This window comes from Streptopelia decaocto (genome assembly GCF_964273445.1).
Source record: "Streptopelia decaocto genome assembly, chromosome: 2".
Lineage (NCBI taxonomy): Eukaryota > Metazoa > Chordata > Aves > Columbiformes > Columbidae > Streptopelia > Streptopelia decaocto.
Window position 1 is genome coordinate 148,935,642 of NC_138655.1, and position 26,512 is coordinate 148,962,153.

At 37.4% G+C, this 26,512-nt stretch overlaps 1 protein-coding gene across 12 annotated transcripts in view; it reads right to left on the reverse strand.

The window, feature by feature from the left end:
* The window catches only part of PARD3 (par-3 family cell polarity regulator), a 457,959-nt gene that overhangs the window by 13,184 nt on the left and 418,263 nt on the right, over positions 1–26,512 (reverse strand). For all 12 annotated transcript variants that reach the window (XM_082046280.1, XM_082046281.1, XM_082046292.1 and 9 more), the window contains one exon: positions 1,908–2,028. In XM_082046280.1, the coding sequence (XP_081902406.1) occupies positions 1,908–2,028 (121 nt within the window). The remainder of the gene's footprint in view (positions 1–1,907; positions 2,029–26,512) is intronic.

Here is a 26,512-nt window from a genome sequence, read left to right on the forward strand (position 1 = left end):
TTATGGCTCCTTAACACTGAAATGACTGTGAACTGCTAAAATGGATGAGATCACTGCCTGATCCTTTCCAAGCATTGTGATCTTGAAATGCTGGAGTACACAATGGAAAAAAAAAAATAAATTACAATCCAAAAATACTCTGGGCCATTTTTTATTTTTCAAAGTACTTATCTAAAATAAAACATTTGGTCACCTATGTATTTAACAACAGACCAGCTCCTACAAAAGCAACAATAGGCTTCAGAATTAATATTAATACATTAAGCTGAATTAGTCACTTTGAGCTCATTTGCATGATCTGTAGAAGGGGAGTAAACAGAGAGATCCCATTTGTCTGAATAAGAGAGAAAGGAAAGGTCAGTGTTCTGACCCACAATTTAGGAAATTATTCCATTCCTAAGGTAATCAGCCTGTCATCCAAATAATTCCCTCCTCGCTCATTACAAGAAACTATAATAAAAGCCAAGTTGACTGTCTCAAGTTGCTATGGCATTTAGATATACAACAATTTGGCCCATGACCTTCAGTAGTTAAGTTCCCAAGTCTTTGGGAGTGCAAGTTTTTCTCATACACAGTTTTCCCAAGAATGCTGCTCATATCTCTCATTTGGAGACTAAGCAGCAGTTGATACACATAATGGAAAGTACTTCCTATAACCAGTTCCCTTTCGCTTCAAAACTGCTACACTGTAACTGTGATGAGCTATCACATTATCTTCACCACATCAAATTGAAAACATCTGGTCATTAAAAAAAATGTTTATTTCATTTATTAAATTTCAGAGAAGGTTAGAGGTTTTCTAACATGTGAAAAGAGAAGCCTATATCCTGGTACAGTACATTAAGCAGTGTGAGGTCATTTAGGGATACATTTACCTTCGTTCCTCTCCATGCTGCATGTCAAAAATACCACAGGTTCAAAATGGTGAGTTTAAGATGGACAAAGACACAAAGACCCAATAAAAGTAAAAAAAAAAATCTTCTATATCCACCACAATAGGCAAACAAAGATGTCATATGCATTATGATGTTACCTAGGTTGTTCTCAGTGACTTCATACACAAAGATGTGGATCTTTGGCTATTTCAGACTCTGTCTCATGTGCATCGTAATGATAAGTAACAATAACCCATCACCTCCGCCCGCTTCGGAGGAAGATGTGAGAGATTTTACTGCTTTCATTATCATACAGCTCCCGCTTTTTTTTCATAACACAACCAAATTGTTCACTGTCTATACTGTGGAATTTTAAACAAAAATGTGGTGAGATATATGTCCATATTTAAAGGATCCTAATTTAGGATATGCAATTGATTAAAAAGCAAGACTTATTCATTTCACTATCTTAAACAAGATAAGCACATGATGGATTTACATAATTGTATCACATTGCTAGATCAGATTGAACAGGTTTTAAATGATCAATTAGGATGTATATCTTGAGACAAACTGTCTCAGCTAATATAAGTGGCAAAGGGGTGCTATTGTGAAGCATGCTATTATAGATATCTCTGTTTTACATAGTTCTTCCTCTTAATGAAAAGACCTGATCACAGTGATATTGCTTCAGGGAAAATACCATTTACAGAGTTACATTTCTCTTTAAATTACTTATCATCAGTAAGTGTTTTATGCTGATTTCCTAGAAAATTTCACAACAATTGATATTGCCTTTGAGACAAAAAAACCTGAGTAACTCACAGATTCAAGGGTCTAAACACAGAGTGAATAATGCTATACGCAGACAGGATGGATGGCTGAAGAAGTTTAAAAATGAAATAAATATCAATGAACCAAAAGTCGAGATAACAGAAAGGGCAGAAGTGTGGAGGCAGATGACCCTGCGTCCCTATCGGGACAGCAGGAGTCAGCCAGCCTTTTGAGATTTGACAGGCTCCGTACACTTACCCATGGCTGCTCAAAACTGTAAGTGCGTCTCCTGTCTTCCACGTCCTCATCCTGCTTTGCTTGCTGGAACTCTTGTCTCAGGCGCTGTATCCGGTCATGATTGTTAGGGGTTGATCTGTTGCTAAAAGAAGGATGGAAATTATCAATATACTTGGAAACTGCCACCTGTAACTTCTTAGCACGGGACTGCTACTGTAGTACAGGAGCACCGACTTTAAAATAATTTCCAAGTGCCTAGTACAAAGATCTTTAGTTTTTTTTAAAGATTATTAATGCTGTTTGACTTATAAAGAACCTTCAGATGGTGTAAGGGTAAGATGAATGAGGCTGTTCCTAAAAATCATTAAAAGTTACTGGCATTTTTCAGTATATGTTGGAAATGAAGAGGGATAGATGTGCTAGTGTCAGACAACATAAAGAGAAATTAAGAGAAAAGTCCTAATGATGTCTGCTGCTGACTAAACATGAAAGATACTTTTTCACAATCAATAAACTGTAGTACTGTCAGATCTTTATTTGCATCAAATTCATTGCAATGTCTGAAGGCCCTACCTATATAAAATTTGATTATTTTCCCTAATCAATATGGGCCTGTCGTCCCTTAGTTCTGTTTTTAACAAGTCTTTCAAACTGATCAGTCTGAAAGCATTAAAAGGCCTGGGGGCCAGTAAAAAGCCATCCATTTGGCAGTGCCGTGGGCAGGATGGCGTTTGGGGAGCAGAGCGGCGCTGGCAGATGCCGATGGGTGGGGAGGGCTCAGCCTCGTGGGTTCCACAACCTCCAGCACACCCAGAACCTGGAATTCTTCGAAACCGTAAATTTTTCCACAAAGCCTGTCGCAGGTAATCCACTCTCCACAGTGCGGGTTTATGTGAAAGCATAATGAAATATGCACAGGAATGGCTTATTTCACAGAGCAGAGGGAAAGTGGATATTTATTAATCTCGCTGCCGTTTTTCCAGCTGTGCTGCTCGCACCTGACCCCTACAACCCCCACTGTATTTCAGACATGTTAATGTGGGAATCACAGGAAGCCCGACAAACAAATATGTTATATCAAGACTAACCAGAAGCATTTTAATCTTTTATTATGGCGTTCTTAAGCCCCGTATTTTATTGTTTATTTCAAAAGAGCTGACGAGGAATGGTCAGCTCTTACTTTGTTTCAAAAAAGAAATCTGCAGGGAGACAGTAGAAAGCAATTCCATAGATTTCTGTACTTGGACACAGGGTACAATAAAACACAGTGAATTTATATCCAATGTCTGCTGTCATATGAAAAGAGATGATTTTGGAGTCCATTTGTGACTGTTTTCCAAGTCTTTTGGGACTGGTAGGTGCAGTTTTGGAGGCTGTAGGCATCTGAGATGTTACCTCCCATTCTTTTCAGTGCTGTTAAATGGAGCTTATCAGTGCTTGGTTGGCCAAACAGAATAATTAGAATGGTTCTAGCAAAAGCTAATTTTTGAAGAGGTTTTTTGTCTTTTTTTTTTCTTTCTTTTATTTGAAACTAAAGGCAAAGAAAAGGAAGGAATTTAGAGTTTGTTTTTTTTTTTTGCAAATGGAAGCCTTAAAAATGCTTTATTTAAAGGGTAGCTCAACTTCTATGTTCAAATTGCAATTTTGAAAAGTACAGTTAAAGAAAGCTTCATTTAGAACACATGGAAAGGAAACATAGTGGCATTTTCAAAATTTCCACGTCGTTGTAGTTGTGTTGCTAATTCTATTTTCTTAATTCAACTTAATTTTGTGAAATAGCTTATCTCCATTTGAAGTTTTGTTATGTAAATTTATTCCTTATTGTCAAATTCTGCCCAGCTTTATTATACAACCACTCATTTTTTCCCATGCATTGCTATACACTGCACATTTTAAATGTAATCATCACAATGCAGTTCAAGACATACAAAACACTTTTAAATGGTATGTTGATTTTTAAAGCTGGTATTGTTAATCTAAAAAACAAGTAGTCCAATACTTTCTACAGAGACAGTATTTTCTGTAAGATAAATTGCACTTAAATGTAGCAAACTACTCTCAGTATTAATATTTCAGGTACAAGAACATATGATTGAAAGAGAAATGTCACTGAACTAAGTGCAAAATTACTAGAACAGGACCATTCATGGACACCTTGAAGTACTGAAGATTATCAGTAAATAATCAACCTCCCTTAATCAAAACCATTTAAAACTCTGAGGGATCACAGTGCAAAAGTGGCACTGGAACAGTTATCCCATGCCAAAGGAAAATAGAAGGCGAACCCCAAAAGTACTGAACTAAACGCTGTGCATTATAAGGAACAGACACGCTCTACCAGCCCCAGAATGTGCTACTAGAAGGGTTATTACAGGTCGGAGGACTTCTGCACATTGCATGATGGTTATCCCTTAAAACAATTATAGCAACAGAAGAACAGCAAGCAAATGCACAGTGTCCATGGCATGACGCTAAAATGTATGTCACAACCCAAACAGCAAATGCATTAATTCAACGCTCCTTTACACTGCAGAGATGGAACAACAAAGGACAAGGAGGATCTTGGGATTTCTGATTAACTTTTCTCCAGACCTAAGAACTTATTCTAATGAAAAAAAAAAAAAAAAGAAAAAAACCCCAACAAGCTGATTTCAGAAAAATTATTCAAAGTTAATAAAAGGTTTGGTAATGGCAGAGAAGATAAATCTTCTAACAATATTTCTATTTTAACTGAAAAGCAAGGGACAGGACCCAAATTTAGAAAATTGTAAAGGAAGTGAATTATAAAAAAAAGGACTATTTCACAAAAAAGAAAGAACTAAATTAAAAGACAAAATGATTTCTGTATCTACTCAAATTTCTTTGTGCTCAAAAATGCTGTGAGACACAAAGTGAGGTCAAGTCAATGATTTTATAATAATAATAGAAAAATTAAACATTTCTATTTAGAAGAGAAAAAAGAGAAAAGCCAGGCAGCTAGAGAGTAGCTAAGATACTTTTGAGAAAAGATTATTTGAGGGCTTAGACTGTATCTCAGATCGGTTTCCTTTCATTTCCATTTTCCTCTCAACCTTGTTCTGATTTTGTAGGCTAAATTATTCAGCTGCCCCAGCCCTCCCACCAGAGAAGGTTTGCACATTTTCATCCTGGCCTGCCATGCTCTCTCCTGTTTCTTTTCATGTCTCTTTCCATCCAGTTAATTTTCTCATTGGTGCTTCTTTGCTATGTTTTTTATGTCTCCTGCTGCACTCAGGGAACACTTGGTACGCTGGCTTGTTACATAATTCAACCCTCAGCCAACAATTACTACTTCCAGAAGATGGGATATGCAAAAAATCATAATCGCAACAAAAAACTGTCACAAATAAAATTCTGCAGTCAAAAGTGTAAACCTAACTTTATTCCTTTTCATGTCCTCAGATGTCCTGTTTTATCTACAACTCTTTATGTAAGGCACATCAGTATCCCTTGGGACAGATCTAAACAAATTATATTTAGTGTGAAGAGTCCTTATCCAGTCTAAAGCAAAATGGATTTTGACTTATTGGATGAATTCATCCAAGACAGGCAGGGTCATATCAACAGATTTCTAGGATGCAGGGCTGCAGATGTTCCTGCTGATTAAATTCCCTTTTGACTTTTGCAGATGTATAGAACAAATCCTCAAAAGTTTAATTAAATGCACCATGCTTTGTTTGAGTTCTTCATTCAAATGAGCTTAAAATCTGAAGGCAAATTCACCTCAAAGTTTTCTAGACTACCAGCAGGAAGGAAGGAGTTTAACTTGAAATCTACCCAAAATTTATTCAAGATTCGACGTATGCTAGTCTTAAACTTTTTAGCAAAACTGGAATCACAGGTATCTACAGTAACCATATCTTGCCCAGACAGCCTTTCCCTGTGCTACTTAACAACAGTATGTCTTACAAAGACAATTAGCACCTGTGCTGTCATTATTAAATGTTCTTAAAAGAAATTTAAAAAAAAAAAATCAAGGAAAGGCTTTTAGGGTCAAAGTTAACTTGGGTTAAAAAGTGGTTGAGCTTCCTTGTATCACAACTCTACTTGGCACCCCATTGCCTTCCATCTGCAGATGGCACATTTCACAATCAGCTATTTTGTGAGCACTGCTTTGAAACACACAACCGCGAGCACAGGCTGAAAATGCAACTGTAAGCAAGGCTTAGATAGGCCAGAGCTGTCACATATTTCCAGAAACAAGCAGCCACAGCAATGACCATCAGAGTCTCAGATCATTAAGCAATGTCTCAGTGTGATGTCATGCACTGATGTACAGAGTTGTAATCCTTTCAAAATAGACAGATTTTCAGAGCGATAAAGTAGATACAAACACGCTACTGAACGGGGATGACTAAAGCTTTGGGAAAAAATGTATTGGCCTGAAAAAGCATGGAAAAGGGTCTCAACAACATCACCAGGCAGTTGCAACATGACTAGAATAACCAAAAGGTCGGTAAACAAACAGCGTTCTTTACACCTTGAAATCTTTTAACGCATATTGGAGCTGCCAGGGACTTGCTGGCCTGACCGGCTTCTTAGATCTCTGGATAGTAGTTATAAAACACAGATGGGTTCTTATATACTTCAACCTGGCGAAGAACTATCACCTATTTGTATAAACTAAATTCCTTTCCATTTTGACAGATTATTTGTTTCATATTAAAAATCAAGTGCTGAATTTGAATCTACCTGTGTCTAGAGGTAGAGCGGAGCAGAAAAAGAGTTTATTTCCAATCCTTTGTGGATTAACCATGTCCTTGCTCTGGTGGCCATGCCTTAGTTGGCAGCATGTACCCTTGCCAAAGTTCAGAATGAGCTGAGTGTCTACAAAATTGGCTCCTTCCCTCAAGGCTTGAGGAAGATGAAAACAGCCCAACAGAAGGCAGGGTGGTGATAATCTAATATAAAAGCTTCTGCTACGTTTTCTGAAACTCAAGCACCCTCTCGCCACAGTGCTTACTCCAAGCAGATGGATCTGTCTGTTGCAGATGGCCCTAGAGGGTGGATAAGCAGAAACTGTCAAGTTGTTGCAAAAAAGCCATAGACGTAAAATAAAACGAAAGTCCCAGACTTAAAGTCAGCAGCATACTCCAATGCATGGTCTGCATTGTTAATCCTCAGTGACATGGCTGACTGTGCCCATACGCTGGGGGTTGATGATGCTGGGCAGTGGCAGAGTTTGTACCATCTCCTGCCTGCCACCAGCTTGCCAGAGCAGGTTGGTCTTTTCCTATTATATTGGTTTATGTTTTATTGTTTTAAAAATTAGTGTAGCTCATTTGGTTGGTCTGCTCCTTCCAGTGTGCCCTATGAACAGTCCTCCTCTGGGATACCAGGGAATAGAATTTCCACTAACACACGGATATTAACACACGTGGGCCCAGTACACAGGAGCAACCACAGCTGGTGTCATATAAAAGAGCTGTTGTTTGATTATAGAATTACTATAGCCGGTTGAGAAAAAAAATCAGCTGAGCAAGAGAGCAAATCTGTTAGACTACAAACGTGCTTGTAGCACAGTGCAGTTGTCATCTGCAAGGAGGCATAGAAAGGTTTATCCTACACTACTTCTGTTTTTCTTAAGTGTCAAAGAATTTATTTGGAATAAGGCATTGAAAGGTGGGGGAAAGGTGTAAAAAACCCAAAAATGTACCAATTACAAAACTGCAAATAAAAATGGTTTCTCTGCACAAGCTTCATTAAGTTTTATCAGCTAGTATCTTGGGGTTTTACACTCAAACCACAGGTCATAAATTCACAGTAAATCCCCCATATGTTCAGCAAACACCTGAATTCAATTTCTCTTCTAGTTGTAAGAAATGGAATGTGCTGCTCAAATTAATTATGCATGCAAAGTTAGTTTCTAACAAGGGCAGCTTCTTGCATGCTGAAGAGTATAAATCCTATCTGATTTTTTTTCCCCCAGATCTCTCTCAGTTTTGGCTTATTTCTACTGTTCACAAGGTTATAAAAATCCTTCTCTCTTGCCTTTTCATTGTATATCCTTTAAAGTCTGCAGTTTATAAAGGCAGCCAAATTCAGCGATTGGCTTAATGTGACAGGCAAGATCTAACATGTTACCTGTACACATACCTACACGCTTCAGCATATTAATTCCATCAAAACAAAGATTTAAAACCTAGGATTTATGTCAATATGTATGCATGTGAAATCAGCTCACTAAGAAGTTTTATGTCATTCCTGGTTTACCTTCACAGTGGTAGTCATCAACTGCAATACCACAAAGAAGTTACACAAGTCCCTAAATACACTTGCTTTCTTCAGTGAATGAAATTAATTTCCAGATTTTGACATTGTGATTTGTTGATCATTTCACATCAATTTCCATAGAGCAAACCATTAAAAAATAATAATAAAAAAATTCATCTCTATTCTCTGGGTTAAAAAGGTAATCTCATCTGCTGTTAATCCAGCACTCACTTCTGACGCGATGGCCATAAACAATGCAGAGAGCTGGAGCTAATACGGAGGTCACTTCATCGCAACAGTCTCTTCAAACTCTCCAGACTAGATTTCACCCTGAATCCCTCTGTGGCCCGTCTGCAGCAGGGCCATCATTTTACCACCAGTGAAATCTGAAGAATGCACCCAAGACCCTTTTTATTGCCACCATCACTCTTCCTTATTAGCCTGTCAGAGCCTGAACACAGGAGACAAAAATCCAGTCTTACTTTTCAGGGGAATTCTTCTACTAAAAAGAAAAGCAGAGATTTTTAGGAGCTTGCTGCAAACATCTGAAAACAGATACTCAGCTACTGGGTTATCACGCAATCTAAGCCTTACTTCAGAGCTGTTAGATTGTGCAGATAGAAGCCAAGCCAATTTTCAGCCACTCGGAAAAACAAAAAAAAAAACACTACATGTAACCTGAAAGAAAACATGTGGCATCTATTCGTGAATTTCTTATGAAGGTGTTAAGGAAATGGAAGAAATACACATACAAAAATTTAATAAATAATGGAAGAAGATAATAAAACAAAAATACTGGAGATCAAGCAAAGGAGAAATTTGCATTTTTGACTCTGAATGAAATACAAAATTACTCCAAAGGCAGGCGGGGCAAAGCAGGCTCTGACCTTCTAAGTATCTTCCTATCCTAACTGGAACAGACAATGATGGCTCCAGTGCTGTTAGGACTGATGAACAACCACAATCAGGCCTCACAGGCTATTTTGTATCAACACAGGGAGGATTGCTTGGCACAGTAATACAAAGGCATTTAACAAAGACCACAAAGAAGAAATCCTCTCCTGGACCTGGCTGGCCATTCCTGTGCCAGCAGAAGGGATCATCGGAGAGATCCCTGGTGAGCTTCAGGCCACGCCAGCCTGAGCTAATCCAGCTGCTTTGTGGGAAGCTATTTAGGGAGAGCTGCCTCTGATCTCCTCTTTGGGTGAGATGTGGGGGCAGAAATCTTCAGCAGAGGGGCAGCAACGAGCAGCGAGGGAGCAGTCGCCTCTTAAAGCGCGGCAGCTATTTGAGAAAAGGAACATCTGTCCCCAGCCAACACCACCTGTGCAGTGTGAATGTTGTTAGGTGGGTACGACCCGGCTCGCTCTCGCACACCTTACACCACTCGGCTGCTGCAGTGGGGTGTTGCTGCTTTTACAGTACAAAATCTGCTCCAGAGCTCAACTCTAGCCAACAAGAGAGTAGAGAAAAAGCCTGTGTCTTGTCAAGAGAGGAGTCTAGAGACATAAATAAAATATTTTTTAAAAATCCTGATTGTACCATTTGATTAGAAGCATTCACCAAAAGTGAGTAATATTCAAATAATGCACCGTTACACTCTGTTTGTAAATCGTCACATTTAGCTCCGTATCAATGCAAAAAGACCTTCTTTAAAAGTTATTTACGTCTTACTTAAGGCATTGACATAAGTTACACCGGAAACCCAAAAAATATTTTATGTTGTTTTAGTTCTCTTTAACCACAGAAAATGCTTAGGAAATAGGTAACAGGGTGTTGCAACTAGAACAAGATAACAGAATGCTTTTGACTCTTGTGAACTGTTGCCTTCAGTAAAAATGACGTCTTATTTTAAAGTACGAATAAAACTACAATATCAAGCAGTATCCCTAGACAAACAGTGATATATAGACAAAGACATATATTTAAAATGATAACATATTCTGCAAAGTTCACATGGCTCCCACAGTCCTTACCAGCCCTTAACACAGTATAATTATTTGTGTTCTTTAACAGAAGGGCTATTGCATTATAAATTTCCAAATAATATTTTTTATTGATTCCATGTTATATCTTGTCCTAACTATAAGCTCATTTCCAAGTGCAAAATGAGAAGTTGCCCTTAAAAAAACCAACCAACCAAACAAAAGCGACTGGCCCAAGGATACCAAGGCCTGGTCAAAGTTTCACATAGTTCCTGAAATCTGAAACTTAGGGAGACTCCCTCTGCTAGGAGCATCAGTAGTAGATTGGAAATTCTATATAAAACACAAAGAAATGTGGAATCACTGTTTTATTTTTGGCACTAAATAATCTGAAACCTCTAAATAAAACTTTTAATCTGAGCTTACTGTCAAGCATTTCATTATTTAGTGCTTGTGGATGCAGTTTTCCATATGACTCAACCAAGAAAAGATCAAAATCAAATCTAAGATTGATTACTCGAATTGGTGCCTAAATTCACATGGCTGTTGTCTTCTTATGAAGTTGATCACTAAGATTTATACTGATTAGCACAAAAAACTAATTAAGTTTTTAAATTAAATGTTATTTGCATATGGAGATTAAAAAATTCTTAATATTATATTTTGCAAAACAACTGATTTCTGAATAAATCCATTCAACATTTTACCATAAAGATTAAGATTTTAATAAATAGATGTTTTAATCATGCACTGCTAGCACACTGTATTGATTAAATTTAAAACTAGAAATTGTCAGAAAACAACAGTTATACCAAGAAAATAATCAATGCCAGGCAAGGACACACAAGAACAGCACTTACTTTTTAACCAAAAAGTCAGGTTAGCGAGTCAGCTAGAAGTCAACTTTTACTAGGTAAGATATTTTCAAATTATTTCACTTCTATTTCCCCTCGGAAAAGCTGAAAAAGTCTTTTCCTCAGGAATTCTTTTTCAGATATACTGAGCAGGATGCTTGGTTATTGCTGAGAGTCTTGCTATGTTTTGAAACACTGGATTAGAAACCCTGAACTCTAATATTTATTGTTCTTGGGCTGCTTAGTCTTAATCCAAGTGCAGATTTCAGATACCCAAAAGTGTGTATTTATCTTGCTGCAGAAGAAATACAGTATTTATTTGTAACACCACTTCAGTGGTTTACCAAGACAATTAGCCTGATAAAGGCTATAGGAAAGTTAATTTATTTAGCAGGAGAAGGTAAGGCAGGATTTTTCTCAACCAATTTTAATCATGTAAAAGGTAGAGGGGTAGTTAAAACTATGCATCTAGACCCTTGCTGATGGAAATACAGAGAAATAAGTTATTCCAGAGGGTAATTCAGAGCACCTGTCTTAGGATGCAATTACCTACCCCTGAGAGCTCATTACTTTTGTTCATTGACAAAGAAAAGCAGAGGGATGAGCTCAGGCTTAGATGGGTGAATTTAGACAACAATATTAGGGCAGATGAATCGCACCCTAGATGTCTAACCCGGGCTCAAGGCAGGCGAAAACCAAATCATTCTAACAGAGTCTAGTACCAAGAATGGTTGGTAGAAGGTGATGGTCAGCTGACATGGCAGTATAACCCAACAGTTTATAGGCAGAAAAATTAATAAGAATAAAAACATCTCTCCATTAATGATTCAGGGCTAAGTCACTCAGTCTCTCTCTTTCCGTTCACATATCCACAAATGGACAATAGCTTTCTTTAAGAAGTGATTCAGGAGATACTGCAGAAGGTCTACAATGGCTGGTTCTCTTTTTGTGTAATTTTAATGGTTCTTTCCAGAGCATACGATCCTATTGTTTGTAATTCTCCTTTATAGAAAAAAAAAATAAAAAAAAGACAACAAAAAACCCACAACCAAACAACAAAAAACCAACAAGATCTTTTTGTATAGTCATGCCTGAGATAAGCCAAGGATTGCAACAAAACAGATTCTGTGGTTAATATCTCCTTGGTATGGCTAATTTGTATCTCAACTTTCACATTACTTCAGCAAATGCTATGGAACTGATATAAGGTTTTCTTGAGTAACATAATTGACATATGTTTTTTAGAAAGCAGAAAGAAATGAAATATGTATAATAAGTAATTCCACTTAGTATGTCAAATTTATTTTGCATGATATGGCATTATGTTACAAAGTTACAATGGTATTATTTCATGTTGTTATTCTTGTAGTCTTACGTTGATAATGTTTCATTTTGACACCATAATGGTGTCTCTGGGGATTTTGATGACAATGTGTTTTGACTTCATGATAAAATATATTCAAACTGATATCACTTTATTTTGTCATCATTACCTAGTTTCATTTGGTTTTCTAAGTTACTGCTTTATTCTGACATCTTTAATTTGAAAGATTTCAGTCCAAGTGGCAAGTGCTAAAAAAAGTTTTGAAGACGTTAAGCGTGGCTGTGTAGCACACATTGCTGCTGTTCAAACTCATACTGGCCAGATATCCCAAAATATAACGGATTAGTCACATGGTACAGAACCTCAGTCAGATCATAAAAACATTAAAATGCTTTTTCTTCTAGAGCATGATAATAAATATAATAAATTGTACTGTAATTCTCTTTCAGACACTTCAGGCAGGAGGCCCAGCAGCAAAATCACTGCTGCAAACCAGAACCTTCTGCTGCCATTGGAACGTCTGACGTGCGCTCACTTCATGAGTCCCTGTATAGAAACCAGAAATTATTTCCTGAACACTATTAAAAAAGTGAGTTTTCTAATTCACAAGCTTCACTGAAATGGAAATTCCTGCAAATGCGATTCTAACTAAATAACAGCAGTGCCAGTTCCCCTACAGAGCTCTAAAACACAATGCTGGGCTTGAGCCTTAACTAGTGCAAACCTGCCTAGACCCATTGAATCCAACAGAGCTTTGAGAGTTTATGGGTATCTGAAGATCTGACCAAGAGTTTTGAAAAGGTTTTAGGGGAAGACATAAGGAATAATTTTGAGTTCTAAGCTTCTTGTTACCAGTGTGAAATGCAGGAATTGATTCTTTAAACAATTTGCTATTAAAATAAACTCATAACTTATCCCTGGGCTACGAGACAGATGTATGTTATGCCAATTTGAGTATGTCCGCTTACAGAAGTATCAAGCAGTTTCTTCTTTTTGTTATTTACTAGTTCTTCATTCTTTCTCTACAATGAATTAAAGAGCAACTCTAGGGAAATCAACACATTACACGTACTAGGAAGTATATTTATTCAGTACAGCAACCCAAGTTCTACTTACTAAAATGATTGCTGATAAAATCTCTAATTTTAAACATTAATGCATAAGATTTCTCTGCCATTCAAATCTGATCAAAGAGATTAAAGAATTTCTTCTTTTCCTCCCATTCTCCTAAAGCATAATGCTTAATAGAAATGCCTTGTATTATCTTATTTCAGAGAGCAGACTAGAACTGAGACAATCCCTTGATCCCAGTTCATGAATAAAGCATTTAATGGACTGCACTTGTCAAAGGACACACTAAGCATTTGATCTATACAGTAAACAAATATCTATGAAAAACAACCCCCCAAAATAAAAGTTTGCCATTGCTACTCATTATTTAAGATATTTTCCCTTCCTCTCTTATTTCGGGAGTCTGAATGCACTGCTGGAATGACGGAATCACATTGAGATGAACGTGGAATTTTTCAAACAACTGATGGGAGCAATTTATATTCCTGGGAAACAGCTAATAAGTCCATCTAAAGTTCATACATAACTATTTCCCAGTAAAAGGAATTAATTGTTATAACATCAGAAAACGAATAATTATTAAACAAATGACAGAAGGCTAAGTTGTACCCTGACATTCTAATGCTCTCTACATCTTCTTTAAAAGTTTCCTTTGGGTATTTTCAGCAAAGAAGAACTCCTGCCAGCAGAAGAAAATGACACTACAGAACTGTGAGCCTGCATAACTATGAACCCAGCTGACCCGAAGAATTTGATACATACCTACAAAATGCTCTTTTATGCTCCCAAAAGACAAGATGAAATATTACAAGCAAGTAACTGCAGCTATTAACATAAGCAATACTGCAGAGCTAGTCCCATTTAATGCAAATTATGAACTTGTTTCTACTGGCATTGACCATTCTTCACCAGCCAAAAAATCACTGTCTGAGAGACCTATATAGAAGACTATGTTATTTTTAACAAATGTGTTTATTAAAAACATATTTAAACATTTTTTTCTACATCCTGAGTTTAAAAGCTCATTGTATCTTCTTCAATTACCTTAAAAAATAGGAATTGCAATAAATACTTTTAAAAAATATTTTTCAATATGGTGAGCCTTATTAATGTAATGAGCTGTTAAGTGACAGACTAATGAAATACCAAGACAAAACTGCAATGACATTTATGATTAATCTCTGAAATAAACTCATAGTCTAGCATTGTCTGTGTAATTCAAGTTACACTGTAACTGGTCACATTGTATTTTTTGTCACGTGTGACTGCCATGATGTCGTAAAGAGGGCAGCTGCATAAGACATTACACACCACTTGTGTAAGCACCAGCCTTCTCCAAAAAGGAGTTATCCCCTACAAAAGGTAACAGAAACTCTACAAGCATCCATGGGAATTTTCAAAATTAACTAAGGCAAGACATGACTTCCAGAGAGCGGTTTATATGGCCATGCTGCTAACTCTGACAAAGTTCAGTTCCCATGAATTTTCCCATTTGAGCTGCAGAGTAATTTTCTTTTCAGGGAAGCCAAAACCAGGAATCAGAAACTGTGTAAGACAGGAATGATAAATATCTTTAGGAGACACGAATGACAAATATCTGATTTTGTGTCCCTTTTGCTATTTACTTTTTATTATTTTTGCCAGATTTCTGCATCATGAAGTACTACTCAAATAGCAAGACCCTATCTGCAGTAGACACTGTACACACTGCCACAACCAAAGATTTTACAGTTTAAGAACAGATTTGCTCTTGCGCAATGGAGCACACACACGTTTGTGAAATGGTGCTTTTCCTCACAACAAATGCATGCAGTAGGTGGTCAGCTCAACACCTGCATCTTCGCTGACTGCAAAGGGAGCTGAACTATACAGGACTACACTGAAGACACCTAAAATGATATGAATTAGGTATCAGAGCAGACTTGTAAAGTCAAAGCACCCAAATGAGAAAAATCCTCTTACAAATAATACTCAGAGAAATTCTGTGGGATTTATATATCATCCAAACTTCTGGAAAGGGCCACATCAAAGATGCTCCCTAGGTTACTGGCTGATGAGCATGCAAGTTGGTGATGGTTTCTACTACACCTATGAAAAAAAGCTGGCAGAAAGAACTGTGAGTGAAATAAATACAAACTATTTTTTCCTATGTTGAGGTCAAGTAGATGCTAAATATCCACCATGCAAGTTAAAAGGAGAATCCTGCCAGAGCTCCTTTGGCCTCTTCGTGTCTACACAGCCAGCGATACTGACTTCAGCCACCACTACGCACAATGTAGCTGAACCCAGGACAACCGAAGACTGACACAAGTCTGGTTATCTGATTACATATAAGCAACTATACTTTGCCTTGTTGTCTACAAGTAATTGCTTCTTTTGCAAGGGCTGTAAAAGCCTGTATTGAGAGAACAATGCAACTCATTAGCTCATGGTACTTATTGAATATAAACCAAATGGCATGTCTTAGATTACAGCTATGGCTCTATTACTAGTGCCCAATTCAGGTCACATTTTTCCTGGCTCTATCACTCCCAGTAAATTACTTGCACTTGATGCAGAGCAGGCAAAAACTGAGCAGAAAACAAAACTTCAGCCATTTTAATTTAAACCCTCATAATAGCTGGTCAAATTTATGTGAACTCTTTGGTGAATTGGTTCCTTTATTAGTACCCAGTTTAATTCAAATCAGATTCCTCTACAGAAGATTAATTAAATATTAATCAAAAGTCCAGAGCAGTCTAAGCTTCTGTTCCATTAACCTAAACGTGACTCCACACAGAACCACAATGCCTTTTTTCCCCCACTGCCCTATTTTAAAGAAGGCTTTTAGCTTTTTCCGTTATGGTGCAACTCCTTGTAAATGCAGACATGTTATTTGCAGTGTATGTTTAAAGGTCATCATTCTTTTTCCTTTTCCAATTAAAGCTGCTCTTAATCACAATTAAGCTTTCAAGAAACAATTAACAGAAGTCAAAACTTTTCTCCATCAATATGTTTAAGAGATGTACAGTGTGTAGCCTCTATTACCACTGGTGTCACTGAACTAATTATGTGATGTTAAGGTTCACATTCTCGGGTGTAAATTTTGGTTTGAGTTGACACTAAAAAGAAACATCAATTTATTAGGAGATAAAACTTGTTCTGCCGTAATGGAACAGCTGTGTATATAAATTTATTGCAGCTTAATGTTCTCACACATAAAGCAATTAGAGCTTTCTGACAGACAGACTTGCTAAGTATAGTGTGGAGCATATAGTAATATGTAGCTACAGGCACAACATATTTAAGAGTGATCATATATATTCTGTACAGTAATATCCATTTCTCAAGTCTCTCCAACCCTAGATGTGTTCTTAATTAACATAAATGTATGCTTATAGTCATGTGAACTTTTCCTTCTCTGTGGAGGAACCTTTTCATGCCACATAATTTTACTCATAGACATCTCTGTGCTAAATTTTTCTTTCCTTTTGCAGGGATACAGCCCAGTTCCTTTAGGGGGGGGCTTAATTTTGTTTCACACAAAGGATAATAGAAGCAATAATGTTGTCGTCAGTTTTCTTAAAAAAAATCCAAAAGTAAACCTATTTACATGGTGTCTGGGATAAGCACCTATATTTCTAGAACCATAAAGTACGAACTCATGAAATGAGCTACATTCACTGAGCATCATTTCCCCTCAACATCTGGTCTCAGCTCACTTTAGTTGCCTTCAAATAGCTTCCAGGAAATTTTCCCTTCCTTCCTATCTTTCCTACTGGACAATTAAATTTAACTTAAGCTAAGAACTGTGGTTTTAAGGATATTGATCAGCAAGACTAGAAATGGTAACAGCATTATGGAGCAGTGGTGTTCCAGACTAATGGCATACAATACCTTTACTAATCTTGGAAGCTTGGGAAATACTACATCTTGAAACAATGAGACATGGGTAATTGAAATGATATTTTTCAAGTTGATGGACTAAACCAAGTGCCATTTAGACTAAATGGAGTTTTCAAAACACCCCAAAAGGTTTTTAAAAAATCATAATTTCATAACATGTTGAGGTACAAATGTTGTTTGTTTTTACTTGGGAAACTTCTAAGGGACCTCCTTTCTATTTAACAGCTAAAAGGTGTTCCATGCCTAATTTTGTCATGTTTACTCATGAACAAACCTTCCATAATATCTGAAACTCTTCCTGCATTTTAATACATTTATGCTATGTCTGCTTTTACAGGTCCACCTATCAGCCAGCTAATGTGATGCTCACATTAGCTAATTGGAATTTCACTATCTGTAAGACTTGGGAAGAGTAATTTCTTAAATCTTTAGTTAAAAGAAGTTTAAATTAAATGACTGTGAGATTATTGTTGTAAAATAACCACACAACTTTTTTGGGTTTAGATTCCCAAAAAAGTCGAAGACAACTGCAGTGTCTTTTACACTTTGTTTGAACTGATGTAAGTGCTGGCTGATGTTCTGCCCTCCACAGCTGAATGTCCCTGCCCCAACCTTCAAGCCAAAAAGCACTCATGAAGTTACACCCCTATACATATCAAGGAATTGAATGAAGAGGAATCTACGAAATTAACTCTGCAGTGCAACTATGGAAACACACGTGGTGGTATAAGGATGACAAATCAGTGGTGAAATGTTCAAAGTTGATCTCAAACGGAAACATTAAGAAGAATTAACCAGAATTTTATGAACTGGGAAGTCAGGCATGTACTTTATGCACATATTTTATATATTTTAGAGAGATGTGGTTATCTCAGCCAAAACAGCAGCATGAAACCTTCTCTAAAAAGAGGGAAACTGCACAGTAATACAGGTGACAACTGGAGCTTCAATGGTACTATTACCATTAGGTCATCAGAAATGCATGATAACTGGTGCCAAGACAACCAGTTTTTTTATTTAATTTCTTTTCTGGTTTTGTCTTTGAGACATGACACAGGTCAGTGAATCTGAGCACAGAGCAAAACCAGGAATTCTCAATTATGGCAACTTTGGAAAAGCTATTCTTAACGTGTCTCTGCTCCTGCTTAGGAATCACCATCTGAAATATTCAACAATATTTACCTTCATTAGATGAGTACTCTAAAGACTTATGGAAAAACCCTGAAGATAAAAATTGTCAATAACTTAAATATTCTCAGTTATGGCATACCTTAAGCAGACAAATTGAAAATAACTGGCAAAAAGTTAGTTTCAATATTGTTGTTAAAAACAAATTTTGATCGACTAGTGAAATTTAAATCCGTTATATAAAGACCCTTCCCATAGACTAAACCACTTCTGTAGTTTCAGACTATTTAGATAGAGGAATAATTTATTCTTAAGACACTTCTTAAAAGCACACCCGACTTCCTGTTCCTTTTATGATACACATAAAAAGTTAAACTATGAAACAATGGCAGGGTTTTTGTTGTTTTTCTTATTATTTTTTAAACCATCACCTATCCACCACACTAAATAGATTCCTTCCCACTGTGCTGACAGCTGTTTCCCAGGTAACCAACCCAGCTAGAACTTGACTTCAAGCAGGGTAAGGGAACCCGCACTCACACCCCTGCATTTACATGTTTTGAGGAGCGTTTTTGAACTGCTGCAGTATCCCCAGTGCCCCTGGCAGTCAACAGGAGCTGGGAATAGCCAGAAAGTAATGGAATAAAGCTCATCAGTAGTCAAAAAATACCCGCTAGGGGTGATTTTACATACAGAATAGTAAATGCCATTGGCATTTGGAAATTAAAATTATCCTCAGTGGTGAACCAGCAGGATTAGACTTCACACGAGCTGTCACCTTTTACAGGTTCTGCCTGCTTCTTCCCTTTGCCATAAGGGAACTGGGAGAAAAGCAGCAGGTAATTTGCTGCTTCTTTCCATAATCAGGAATCATTGTCCACCAAGTTTCTGAAAGCATCTGCTTAATCCCCCTCACTAGATAAATCGTATCTTAGCTACTGTCAGTCAGTGTTCTTGTGGATTTCATGGGCATTGCGGTACACACAATTTCAGTAATTTTTTGACCATCTGTCTTTTGCTTCAATGTATTAATTGAAAACGGAATCATTCTATGAGGCACAGGCTACACTAAAGGTATCTCTTATACCTCTCTTATTCTGGGTTTGGGCACTTATTTTTTAATCTATGACATCTAATGCTGCAGTGGAAAGAGCTGACAGAGAAGATTATATGTTGAACAGGCACCATAAACATACAGGGATTTTTTTTTTTAAGATAATGAAAAAGCTATATCTTTGGGAAATTTAATGCCAGATGTAAGTAGGTAGTATTGCTGACCAGTCAGTTCCTAATAATGCGAGTTATGGAAAAACTATTGAGCTTCGGTAGTTGTGTTCGTACAAGCAGAGGAATAAACATCCTTTGGTGTCCCTCCACATCTCCTTAGAGACTCAAGCATTACTACTCTCTTTTTGCTGCGTTGGAATGTGGGGTTACAGACCCAACAAATGGGATGATCTCAACAATTATGTAGGAAATGCACAATGCTATACACATATGGGCATACACACGCCCACCTTGCAACATGGGGAGACAGCTGAAAGTCTTGGATTAACACAACACTCTCTTTTAAAATAAAATCAGGCTTTGATGTGCAGAACACCAAGTTTTTGCTCTCACTGTGCTTGACTATCCAGATAATCAATCATCCTAGAATTTCCTATTTCTAAATTCATCTCATACACTGCATTTTTCTAGTGTTAACACAAAGGTCCCTTACAATTAGCTGCCATTTAATTTTCTTGTTCTCCTAGTATTCTGTATTTGATGCTGCTGTGCCTTTTCACTGTTCAAATATACCTGCTTTTAAAATTGACTGATTTTCTTTTCCCTTTAATATTCCATGAAAGAGAAACCAACCACTTTCCATGGTAAAATGGATATCATCACAACTACTATGGTTCCATCCAGAAATATTCAATGGTGTCTCTTATTTAAACAAGCATATCTAGCAAATAATCTACCACTCTCTCAAATTTCTACTTTGCCATAAGCCCTGAGGTCAGATGTCTTCAGATGCTGCCCAAGAAGCAAACAGCAATGAATGAAATCAGCCTGCCTTGAGGTTTCTTAGCACATGTGGCTGAACATACCCCAGGACATCCCAAATCTGGCCCATTTCCCTGTGGAACACAGTGATTCTGTGAGAGCCGGTCACTACTGCCCCCCCAGCAGTGCAAATGAGAGCAACACATGAAGAGAATAAGAGAAACTCTTTCATTTTTACATCCTCATGTGGGCATGAAAGAGGGCAGAATACTCTATGTTTCAGTACAGTACCACAGCCTCTTCATCCAACCTCAATTATGTTGTTTTTAATAATTTAAGGGCATTTCTTTTGCATAATCCAATCAAGTTTCTTAAAATTACATTGTATTAATAATACATTATACCGAGGCTTACATGGACAGATGAAAGTTCCTTTTTCCTAATGACAGTACTTTCAATATAGCTCCTGCCTCTGAAATAAGCACAAGAGGTTATTGATTTCTAAAAGCAGTTAAAAATTGGATTGGGGTGAAAAGTCAAAACACTAAATTTTTCCACGAAAAAAGCAGCTGCAGAAAAAACTATGATGCAGAAATGCTGAAAAATATTGTTCTAAAATTATCTACCAAAATTAAATACATCTTTATTCCTTAAATAAAAACATCCATTTCAGTTTACCTGAACTGCACATATTCCATTTGGGATCACTTCAACAAACACCTGTGCTCTCCCAAATTACTACAGGCTCTCATGGATGGCAACCAAAGAGCTCTCTATGGCTATTCTCCAATACAGGTTGGATTTTTCCACTGAAACAAAGTATTTCGTGATGTACACCACAAAAATTTAATCAGAAGCAAGAATATATTGCCTCATGGGAGACAATGTCCAGTAATGAGTTGCCATAGAAGATGATATCAATGCTACATGGTGATATTGACACAAAAAAAAGTTGTTCAACGAATTAAAATATTTAATTGTGGATTGAACTGTCTGGTGTGCAATAATTTGTTGCGCTTACATCTTCACAATGAAATATTTTTTTATGGCAAAATTAAAAATTATGTTTTAGTCAATTCCAATGGTTTATTAAACGTTCTTCACCGACAGATTTTACCATAAAAAAAAAATCTAATAAATAATGAGAGAAACCAAAACAAAGTAATTTATTTCTCATTTGTACAACTATGTGGAAGCTGTAAGAAAAATCTGTTGGAAAAGGATCCACTTTCAGAATGACTGGTCAAAAAAAAAACACTCTTCAGAAATAATGGGCAATTTGTGCTTTCTGAAATTAGCTACAATGAAGTGAGTAATTGCTGCGGGAGGCATACAACATTTTAAAGACTACACTCTTCCTCAGAACAGGATCCTGAGGCTGCTTTAAAAAGTGTAATCTTCTGTAATCATTTCTGGTGCTCAAAGCAATTATTTTTCAATGGGAAAAGCAAGTAGGAGAACACCACTATCCAAGAGCAGAGTTCAGTAGTTTGTAAACCTTGACCCTTCATATCATTCAGTTATTGACCAAGTTGGTAAAAGAAGAATGTTACGATTAAATTACTACAACCCTCATCTTAGGTGGCATGGAGCACCGTGAGGACAGTGTCTGGTAAGTAGAATTTAAAAGAAGAAATTTGTTTAAGGTCGGATCCCTTCACAAGGACTTTTCACTCCCTTATTCCAACAAGGTGAGAGTTTCATACACGTAAAACACATGTAAGGGAGGTGAGAAACAAGAAAGAAACGCTACGCCTTGCCCTTTGCTCTCCAGCAGCAAGCTAAGGGCAGCTGCGATGGGGTAGGGGAGGCAGAACCAATGAAGAGCCCTCATGGGAAGCCTGGGAGAGGCAGGTGCTGCTGCTGCTGCTGCTCCAGTGGTGTTTAAAGTCAGGAAAAGAAGCAGCTGAGTAAGAACATATGGTAACAGCGCAGATTTGCTGGATGGAATGTATATTTTTCCCCTGCTTACTCCCTCTCAAGTAAAGACTTGGGTTTTCTGTGTCAGAGACTTTAAACAATAACAGGCCACTGCAGGAGGTGAATGTTAATGACAATAATATGAAGTAGCTGTTTCTCAGTAAAAGGAAAGGATTTCTGGGGATTTTAAACTATTACTGCAGGCCAATACACACATCTGCTCTTCATGGGCTAGATCCATGGTTTTGCCTTCCATGGCATCCAACCACATGCCTTCTGAAGGAAGAAAGTCAATGGAGCCGGGAAATTCCTAGCAGTGCTGTAGAATGATGGGGAGAGGGAATGCATAGGTGGAGAGCACAGAGGTGAAAATAGGCTGAGTGCTCATCAGTTGTGTTTTTGCTGGTGTAAATGCAGGGAAGACATTATCTAAGACACCTCTGCCTCTCAACTCTTATTTTCTTCTGCAGATCAGGTAGGAAAGAAATGAAGTGTGGGGTACTCATGGGAGAAAGCAATTTTTGGAAAAGTAAATTTAAATTAGACAAGAGCTAAGGGAACTTTGAGGGGGGAGGAAAAGGAACAAACATATGTTTATGGAGACGTCAGGAGATTTGAAGGCTGATGAAGTACTTATGCACAAATCTGAAGGGGAAAAGGCGAATAGGATAATAAAAATGTGACAGTATTACTGGAGAAAACACTGGAAAAAGATGGAAAGAAGAATGTTGTTTAGAAAGTCTGTAATGAAGCAAAGTCCTTGTAAGGGGCAACAGAAACTCTAAATAATAATGATGAGGATCAAATCACTCAAATTTTAGACATCTGAAGTTAAATGTCTGAGTGAAAGGCTTGTCAGTTTTTAATCTAGGGAGAGAAATCAGTATAAAGAGACAATAAATGATAGCTGTAAAACTTACCTTAAACACCTAAGGATCCCAGAGGACATGCTTTCTAGAGAGCCTTCTTTCTTTCTACTGGATATAAGAGGACTTCAAGCAAAGTCAAAATGCCAAAATACAGACAGGACTCCCACCCTGTGAGAATGAGACTAGGAAGGTGAAGACCAGTATTTTAACTGAGAGAGGACCAGATGCAGGCAAGTGAAGGCAGAAGTAGAGAGGAGGTAAAACCACATGCGTATAAGAAGAAAGCCTGGAGAAATCGCACGAGTGTGCAGAGGAAGAAAAGTCACTGGAGGAAATAAATCTTGGGGGGTGGAGTGCTAATAGAAAGTTTTTTTCATTCAACTTTTGAGCACACTGTGAAATAACGAAAGTTTGACCTCTGAGGTCATAGCCTTTATACTTGGAAATACAGCGTCCATTTGGTTTTAGTCTGAAAACTTAGTAGGTGCATAAAGGCAGTTCTGCCTTTTCAGGAGGTGAATGTCTCACTACAGCATGGGACTGAAAGGTCAGCAAAATCCACCAATCCCTTCTCCCTGTAGCCTCAGGCTTAACAAGACTGCACTTCAAAAGAGCGCCTTTTCTACCCTCTTGCCAGGAACAGCTCAAAAGCTACAAAATACTCTAAGAAAAAATTAAAATTCTCAGTGTGAAAGACAGTAAAAGCATAAGAAACTCATTGTATCATGAAAAGAGAGAGTACAGGTGTCACCATGACCTAGGCTACATGAAATGCCTAGATAGGTCCTCTGAGGACTGCATTTCGCACTATAAAGAAAACAAACCTTTCCCCTCCTTTTGCAGGTCTCTACCAACAAGACCTTAGGAAAAAGTGTCGTGACTTCAAAAGGCATGCCCAGCTCATCCCTGAGTCAAAGTGTGAAGTGCACAAACTCTTTTCCAGTGCAACGAGGAGTGCCAGCACTTCCCCAGATGTGACTAAGCTCTGAAACTTCAGGTGAAGCCCCTGTTCCCCAAACACTTGCCTTGCAAAGTCAAAATATTTCTGGCCCTTTCAAGTGACTAATGGATGACATGACACATGAAATTAATGATATATAATATAAATGCAGAACAACAAACACAATCAACAAACTAACTGTGATATTGCCTACTTGTAACTTCCTCTTGGGGATACAAACAAACCAAATACCCAAAGGTTAACATCACACACCTTTTTTGACACAACAGCATGGAAACTGGGCGGCCACAGGAAAGGTAAGCTAGATATGATTAAAGAAATGTTACAACCTTTGTGAGACTTTGAGAACTGCTGAACATTCTGCAAGTTAATGTGACAGAGGACAGAGATTGGTGTTTGTTCACAGCACATCCAAAGGCAATAAAAGAAACTATAGAGGAAGAAAGTAACAAAGATTAACGCTGCCCAGCCAAACACTACTTCCTTGAGTTTGCTTCCCTGCTTTCAAGAGAGAGGAAATGCAACACAGCCACACTCGGAGCCCATGAGTTATGTATTTATAATTTATTAAGAGGTCAAAAATGGCATTTGTTGGGTCTCAGTGTCCAAAACTCCTTGAATTACTCTAGAACGGAGACTCTGTGTTTAAATTTCGTAACTAGAGCTTATTGAACACATCCATTATGACAGGAAGTTCACCTGTGGTAAAACTACAAATTCCTACCCCAGTGTGTGCTGGGCCTTGTGCAAGACCCACAATCAGACTCTTTGCAAGAAGTTTCAGCATTAGATATTCCAGGTCAGTCATACCAGGAGACATTAGCTCAGTAAATGCACTTAAGGTTTTATCCAGTATCTCTTCCCCTCTCTCTCTCTTTAAGATAGCCATGTACAGTATTCTAAATAGGCTTTGGCCAAAATACTAAATACCGTACATATCTTTTGTGCTTGACTTGTCTTCTTAGATTAAAATAAAAGCTTAATGAAAGTCAAACAAGAGCGGCCTCTAACATTTTCTAAGATATGTTCAAACATTAACTGATTCATCCTCGCTGGCTCATTAAGAAGAGGAAATTGCAGCAGAATTCTGTGTTAAAACCACTCAGAGAGGAGATGACAGATCCAGGATCAGCACTTATAAATTACTGTCTCTCACCCTCTGTCTCGGTCCCAGTCCTGCAATAAACGCTTGTGGGAAAGTTCCCTGGGCAGGCTCAGAGCCATCGCGTCCTCAAAAAAGGCTGACAAAAGTTGAGAAATTTGCTCCTCCTTTCTTCTTAGCATTTCACCAAAGTTTCAGCCCTTTCAAGCACCACACTCACGATTTCAATAATCCACCGCAGTAAAAGTAATTTGTGGAATTAGATATATTGCTACCTATTCAAATATTTTCTATTACTTATTAGTGCACTGTACAGCACATCAATACAGAGCCCAGCTATTACAGCAAGGGACGCACTGGAAATACCTAAGCAGATTGATCAATTTAATCTGTTGCAATACAGTGCATTAGCGGGATGACTTTTTTTTTTTTCCTTTTTCTTGGCACAGCTTAGGGAGCTCAGAATTAGGACAAATATTCTCTTTCCTCCTCAACAAATGCTTAACAAATGACAAAAGTGACAGCTTTGAAAGATTGATTTTTTAAAAGTGAGGTTCTGTATGGTAGCTTATGAAAGCACTTTAATTTAGAATGATTATTAATCAACCATCCGTTCAGATAATTTTCTAATTTAGGGTAAAAAAAAATCTATATTCTGTCTTTTACATCCCCATCAGGTACTAAAATATGAATGTCTGCACTCATTAACAAATACAAATAGGGAGCATTATCTGATGCAGGGAGACAGAGTTAATGCTGAAATGTAATACTTCTACTTGGCAGAAAATGTTCTGAATTTTAGTACAGAAGAGATATAATATGAACTTTAAATATTTTATTATATTACAGCCATAAATACCATACATGTACGAAATGGCAACCTATTCTGACATACTGGAAGATAGCTGATTGTTCTGGATGCTTTCTCTGGTTAATTCTACATAGAGCAGAGACTTAATTTCCTATTAAAAAAACATGGGATAATAAAACAGCAAGTTGAACTAAGGACAAAAAGATAAAAGTGCAGTACAAACAGAAGAGCTTGCAAATAAAATTTTAAACCTGAAGAATTAAAAGATATTTTGACTGACACATTTATAAGCCCATCCTTACACTGATTTATTGTTCTGTGGTCTATCTACCTAGATGAAGCCTGTGAAAATCAGAAATATAATGAGAATATCTATCACCACATATTATTCTGAAAAAATCCAAAGCATCCAAGTAGATGCAAAACATCATAAATTAGTTTTCTAAACAAAGTGCATTTAAAGCTTGTTTCAGAGGAGTTATGTGCCTAGATGGGATGCGAACAAAACAACATCTACAAAATAGGTCTCTTTTTTCCTGGCCAGTTTTTCTAACTT